Source organism: Myotis davidii, unplaced genomic scaffold (genome assembly GCF_000327345.1).
Source record: "Myotis davidii unplaced genomic scaffold, ASM32734v1 scaffold1364, whole genome shotgun sequence".
Lineage (NCBI taxonomy): Eukaryota > Metazoa > Chordata > Mammalia > Chiroptera > Vespertilionidae > Myotis > Myotis davidii.
The window spans coordinates 267,038-274,104 of record NW_006295736.1 but is presented as its reverse complement, the minus strand read 5'-3'; the positions used below and the strand labels follow the sequence as shown (position 1 = coordinate 274,104).

Sequence of the window (7,067 nt, the reverse complement as noted above, 5' to 3'; positions counted from 1 at the left end):
CCCGCCCGCCCCAGGTGAGCCTGAACAAGGCGGGCGAGTACTGGTGGAGCGCCGTCCTGGAGGGCGAGGAGCCCATCGACATCGACCAGATCAACAAGGAGCGCTCCATGGCCACGGTGGGCGAGGAGGAGCACGCCGTGCTGGACCGGCTCACCTTCGACTACCACCAGAAGCTGCAGGGGAAGCCCCAGAGCCACGAGCTGGTGCGTGCCTCGCCCGCCGCCGGGCTCGGGTGGCTGGCCACGGGCTCGGGGTGGTGTGGACTGGGAGGTGTGGGTGTGAATGGGGACGGGCAGAGCGGTGTGGACGGGGCTGGGTAGTGCATTGGCTGCAGGGCATGGCTGTCCCCTGCGTCCCGACTCCGGCGGCTCCAGCTGGTCACCCCCCAGACATGGCACACAGTGCACACCTGGTCGGAGCTCAGGTGGCAGGGCCGTGCCGTGCCCGTGCACAGACCCAGTCATCTGGCCTGCGTCCCCAGCTCTGCAGGAGCCGGAGTCGGGGGCAGGCCCAGCCCGGCCGCAGGACCAGGGCGGGAGGTCCTCCTGAGTCACTGGGAGTGGCCAGAGGCCTGAGGGTCTGCGTGGCCGAGGCTGTGGTGAGGCGAGAGGACGTTGGCGACGGGGTTCACGTCGAGCGGTGGAGCCGGGTGGCCGGGGAGAGGGTGAGGGAGATGAGTGCGGCCGTCCCTGACGCACGGGCACCTATAACCGCAGGCGGCACGGAGCCCGGTGGGAGTGGCCGTTTATCCTACGCCGGCTCGCCTTCCCCTTCCCCTGCAGGCGCACTTTCCGCTCCTCACGGCGTCCAAGTGCCAGAGTCACCGCCCTGCCCTGGGCATCGAGGGGAGGATCAGGTGACTGGCACAGAGCAGCGCATGATTTGGACTCGGGTGTCTGTTTCTAGACTTTTCCATTTAATGTACTTCAGACCACGGCTGACCCTGGAGACACCACGGAACGTGAAACCCTGGGTCCCGAGGCCCGCAGTCTCCCGCGGCTCTCACCGTCCCGAGGGTTTAGGCGAGGAGGGTGCTCCTCAGGTCAGCGCGGCACCAGGTCCCGCATGGGAGGTGGCCGCACTGGCGTGACGGGTGAACTGCTGGCCACACATGGGCCCTCCCCCAACACTGTCCAGATGCTCAGGGTCCCGTGTGTCTCCTGGGGCCTGACTGGTGCTGTGAGTGCCCTGGTCCCACCACTGGGGGCCTGCAGGTCTGTCCATCCACCCATCCGCCATGTCCTTACTGCACGCAGTGGGGTTGGGTTGGTGGGTCAGACGCACCAGGGCCCTAAGAGCACGAGGTGGGTGGTCCCCTGAGCTGGACTGGCCTGTCCCGCCTCCCCTTCGCTGAGCCGCACCCGCGGGGCTGACAGGGCGGGCTGACTGAAGGGGCCCGGCATCTGCTGGTCGTGTCATCGCTGAGCTCGCCGCTCGTGCTTGGGCAGAACTTGCTGTGGCCACCAGACGACGAGCAGTCTGGGCACTGGCCCCACGGGGAGGGCCTCGCGCAGTTGGTGCGGACACTGGTGTCCCCGCCCTGTGCACGCAGGGAGGGGCAGGCTTCCTGATGACTGGCCAGGGAGGGCGGCCCATGGGGACGACTGTGAAGACATGCCTGGGGGTCCCGGGGGCTGATGGAGGAGGAGCAGGGACCCATGGCCACAGTCCTTGGGTCCTTGGATTTGGACAGATTTCTGGTGGGAAGGGCCAGCAGCACATGAAGACGCAGCCCTTGGCGGTGACAGACGAGGGCAGGGGGTCTGCATGGAGCTCGGCCTGTGGAGGGCTCAGTTGTCCTGGAGGAGGAGGCGCGTGTGTCCGCTGGGCCGGGGCTGGGCCGGGTTAACCTCCCTGTCTGTTTTCTGTTGTAGAAAGTCCATGAGATGCTGAAGAAGGGGTGGGACGCTGAAGGTTCTCCCTTCCGAGGCCAGCGATTCGACCCGGCCATGTTCAACATCTCCCCGGGGGCTGTGCAGTTTTAGTGACAGGACCCTCGCCCTCGCGGCAGGAGGCGGCCTGGCGGGCCCTCCTGGGGACCTGCTGTCTGATGCCTGCCCGTCCCTTCTTTCAAGGGCCTGCTGCCCGAGGGTGCTGGTGGAGCAGGGCCCGCAGCCCCCCCCCTCGCTGCTCTCTGTAGCTCTGCTTGCTGTCCTTGTGCCGCGGGAGGCGGGAGGCGGGAGGCGGGGTGGGCGACTCCAGGACGTTTGGGGACTCAGCCTCCCTTGCTGGGCGAGACATCCTCAGACGGGCACCTGGCACCGGTCCTGGGTGCTGCTCTGGACGCTGGAGAAAGGCCTGTGGCCGCCCACACGGCGGCTCTGACCTCTGACCGCTGCCCTGTCCCACCACCTGCACCTTCCTTTGTGGACCTGGTTCCTGTCGGAGTGAGCTGAGCGGCTGCCCGTCCCTCTCAGGAACCCCGACCACAGCTCTGCTCCCACCTCCTCGGACCCAAACCTGCGCCCTGTCCCGCAGGCCACGTGCCCATCGGCAGGACCCGGCCTCCCCCACTGGAGCCTGGAGATGAGCCTGTGGCAGACAGCCCTCTGGAGGCTCCCACGCTGTGTGCGTGGGTGGGAGCTGGTTCCTCGTCGGCGTTTCGGCTCGAAGGGCAGCTCCCCTGGGTCCCTGTGATGCCGTTGGCAGGGGGCAGATGGTGCTGGTGGCCCAAGCCCTGACCGCACGCGTCACCGCTGGGTCCTGCACCTGCAGGGGCCCCTCCTCAGGCCCCAGGTCTCTGTTGTCCCTGTGACAAACTTTCTCGACATGTTCCTCTGCGCCCCCAGGGGTCTCCCCAGAGGTGAGGTGGGTGCGTCTGCGTCTCAGTGATCCGGGAGACTGGGACCAGGACTGTGGCTGTCGTCCTGGGGCCTGCTTTTATTTCCCGTGTCGTGTCTGTCCACCGCGCCGCTGTCAGCGCCTGGGAGGGGTGCTGGTCACCGCGGCCGCTCTGCCCCCGGCTGCCCTGCAGCCGCTGCTCCTGCCTGTTTTCTCTCTGCAGACGCAGCAGCAGATGGGCCACGGAGCCCGGCGAGGCCTGAGGACAAGACCGTCGTCCACCACGTGGGTTTGCAATAAATGTGTTTAAACACTCGGCCTCTGTGTGGGTTGCTGCCGTGTCGTTCTGTGTGCCCGTCCCTGAGTGCCAGCCATGGGTCTGACCCAGCCTGCTGCCCGGCCCTGTGGGCATTGATTTGTCAGCATCTTTTTAATGAAGGAAGGTGCTTCTGGGGCAGGAAGTGAGGAGGAGGGACCCCACAGCGTTCGGGGTGGGCGCGCAGTCAGTCCTGTGGGGTGTGTCCTGGCGGCTGCAGCCCTAGGAGCCCCGACAGTGGCAGCCCACACCCACGTGACAGAGGCGTGTGCATGAGGAAGGGCTGTGGGGCCCCAGGCGGTGGGGTGGGCCCCGGTCTGAGCTGAGCTGTGGTCCCGGAGCGCCTGGCTGCTGCACTCCAGCACCAGCACCACGTGGACGTGGGCACCCCTTGGGAGGGAGCCAGCCTGTCCTTCAGTCTCGTGCAGGCCCCAGGCCCGCCTGGCTCTGTTCTCAATTCCTGGTTTCAGATATCTCAGGGCCCCCCAGCACCCTGCGTTGGGAGGACAGGGCCCTGGAGGCACGGCCCCTCTGGCTGTCTTCCTGGTGCCAAGAGCTGCGGGAGGGGGTGGGACAGGGTGCTCAGGAAGCTGCCCAGGTCATGACCTTCCAGGGCTGGGGCAGGTCACTGTGGGACTTGGCAGTGTCCCTGGTTGTCCTGGACTCAGGAAGACATAGTTGCAGGGCGCCTGCCAGGAGCCCCCCCCCCTCCGGGGGTCACAGAGGTTCTGGGGTGACAGGCTGGGAGGTGCCAGCAGCCCTGGGCCCCCTCAGGGCTGTGGAGGAAGCAGAGGCAGGACCAGGAAGAAGGCGAGAGGAGCCCTGCTGGACCTTCCCCCCACCCCCACCCCTTGTGAACTCAGGTAAACGGCCCCCTTTCTGTCACCACCCAGTCCTCCATGTGCGGGGTTTCCCCACACCCACCGTGACGCCCTGCCAACGCCTCCCTGCAGGAGCCAGACTAGGCTCAGGGGCATCAGCCTTGGCCCCGGACCCCCACTTGCATCCTGGACAGCAGCTCCCGCCCGCCTTCCCTCGGGAACCCACCCCTGGGAGGGCTCCTGGGCCGGCCCCTCCCCCAGCCCTCTGGGGCGCTCGGAAGTTCTCACCCTTTAAAATTGCTTATGGTGGTGAAGCACCACAGACTTTACCATCTTAACCATTCTTTATTTTATTTTTAATTTAAATCAGAGAGGAAGGGAGAGGGGGAGAGAGAACATTCATGATGAGAAAAAGTCATTGATGGGCTGCCTCCTACCCGTCCCACATGGGATGGAGCCTACAACTCGGGGCTGTGCCCTGACAGGGAATTGAACTGCGACTTCCCGGTTCACAGGTCAACGCACAACCGCTGAGCCACGCCCGGCCCGTCTGAACCACAGCTGCAGCCGGACTGCAACAGCTGTGTGAGGCACCTGTGGGGCTTTGCCGGCTGAGGCGTCACTGGGTGTTCTTCCCGGATCGTCATGCTGCCTGCACGCCTGGCCTTGCCACTCGGTCTGCAGCCCCAGAGGTCACGGATGCAGCAGAGCCGGCCTGGGGCAGACCGCGCCGCCCCCAGCGCACGTCAGGTTGTATTAGTCGGGGAGGGCTGCCTAACAAGGTGCCCGGACAGGTAGCTGACACAACAGAAATCCTTTCTCTCGCTGGAGGCTGCAGGCTCGGTGTCCCCTGGGGCCTCTCCCCTGGCTCGCAGACACTGCCTCGCACTGTGTCCTCACACGGCCCTTCTGAGCCTGAGGATCCCCGTGCCTCCCAGGCATGTCCTAATCATCCCCTTAGAAGGCCACGGGTGAGACTGGAGCAGGCCCACCCACAGCATCCGCTGACTTAATTACCGCCTCCAGAGCCCCGTCCGCTTCTGAGGTGCTGGGGGTTAGGGCTTCAGCACGTGCATTTGGGACACGTTTAATGAATAACCCTGGCCCGATAGCTACACTGTGGCCAAGGCCTCCGGCATACAGGAACACACTCAGGCAGGAGATGCTGCGGCCTCAGAGGCTGTCTTCTCGAGTCAGGCGGGGCCAGTCATTTCTTGGGATCTGTGGGGTTGGGGCAAACCAAGTCCGACGAGGCAGTCCCGACTGCACGCCAGCCAGAAGCGAGCGAGTGAAGCTGTGCCGTCACTAAATAGAGTCAGCGTTAAGGCAACAGCTAGGGATAAAGATGGATGCCACGGTAACGGGTGTACTCACCGAAAATACACAACTTAAGGTTTTCGATAAGCCTAACCACATAATTTCAAAATATATAAAGAGACAAAAACTGGCAATAACAGTGGAAGCCTTTAACTCGCCTCCTCTAATACGTTAGAGAACAAGTAGACAAAAACCCACAGCTCAGTAAAGAGATCTGAATAGCATGACTAACAAATGACGTATCTGACCTAATAGAATGCCATACCCACTAGTGAAAATGCACATTATTCTCCTATGTATATGAGACATTACAAAAATTTATATGTTTGAGCCATAAGTTTTAACACATTTTAAAAGGTTTTAAATTATTCAAATTATATCCTAGGAGTAGAAGGGAACTTTTTTTTAATATATTGATTTTTTTACAGAGAGGAAGGGAGAGGGATAGAGAGTTAGAAACATCGATGAGAGAGAAACATCAATCAGCTGCCTCCTGCACACCCCCTACTGGGGATGTGCCCGCAACCAAGGTTACATGCCCTTGACTGGAATCGAACCTGGGACTCTTCAGTCCACAGGCCAACGCTCTAGCCCAGTGAAGGCGAACCTTTTGAGCTCGGCATGTCAGCATTTTGAAAAACCCTAACTTAACTCTGGTGCCGTGTCACATAGAGAATTTTTTTGATATTTGCAACCATAGTAAAACAAAGACTTATATTTTTGATATTTATTTTATATATTTAAATGCCATTTAACAAAGAAAAATCAACCAAAAGAGTTCGCGTGTCACAGGTTCGCCATCACTGCTGTAGCTACTGAGCCAAACTGGTCAGGGCAGAAGGGAACTTTCTTATTCTGTTAAAGATTCTCTATAAATACCTTCACTAATGATGAAATATTGAAAACTTTCCCTTGAAGTTAGGAATGAGACGAAGATATCCACAGTCACCACTACCACTCAACATGGTATCAGATGGAAGGAAGAAATAAAACAGTAACTTACAGATGTCGTTACTGAATACATAAAACATCCAAAAGAATTTCGGGCACCTTATAAAAATTAATGTGTGAAATTAGCAAGGTTGCTGGCTATCACATCAATGTTTTAAACATTGTGTTTACATATACCAGCAACAGTTCAAAATATTTTAAGAATTATTTACAATAGGATGTTCAAAACATCAAAAGACTAGTAATAAATCTAACAAGACATACAAAACCTGTACATAGGAAATTATGAACTTTATTGAGATAAAGGACACCTAAGTGAAGGATGTGTTAATAAAGTTTAACTGAATAGATCTGGAGATCTGTTGGCTTTATTAACTGATTCATGGATTGGACAGCATCTCACTGGGCAGAGCAGAGCGGCCCTGGGAGTTTTACAGGATGGAAGGCGTCACCAGCAAGGAAATATGAAAGTTCCTTGGAGGACAGTCAGTTCAGACGACAGGACGGGTTCTCCTGGGCTGAGCTATGGTTCCAGGGCTTGTTGCTGGGCAAGAAGAAAACCTCCCTCCCGGTGGGGGGTGGGGCACTGAAGTGTTGTGCTCTGGAGTGGGAGGCAGTCCCTCCTGTGGGGGTCTGTAACCTAATTAACTGGGCTGTGATTGACAGCTGTGACTGACGGCTTCCTGTTGGCCTAGGGGACAGCAGTGGTGGGAGCATGAGGCCAGCCCTACAGGCCTTTCTGACTCCATTTTCAGTGGCGGTTCCTTAGGTTCACAGAGGTGTTGTGCTTGTGGAATGCTAGACTCAGTATGGAAATTTTTTCAGTTCTCTGCAATCTGAGCTAGATATTGAACGCACATCACTCCCCGAGATAGTACTGG

General features: G+C 59.2%; 1 protein-coding gene across 2 annotated transcripts in view; it reads left to right on the top strand.

The window, feature by feature from the left end:
* Nucleotides 1–2,085, top strand: part of NUDCD3 (NudC domain containing 3) — a 25,481-nt gene extending 23,396 nt beyond the window's left edge. For both annotated transcript variants that reach the window (XM_006770384.1, XM_015568224.1), the window contains exons 5-6: nt 15–203; nt 1,875–2,085. In XM_006770384.1, coding sequence (XP_006770447.1) covers nt 15–203; nt 1,875–1,985 — 300 coding nt within the window. In that variant the 3' untranslated portion in view covers nt 1,986–2,085. The remainder of the gene's footprint in view (nt 1–14; nt 204–1,874) is intronic.
* The last annotated feature ends 4,982 nt before the right edge of the window (nt 2,086–7,067 follow it).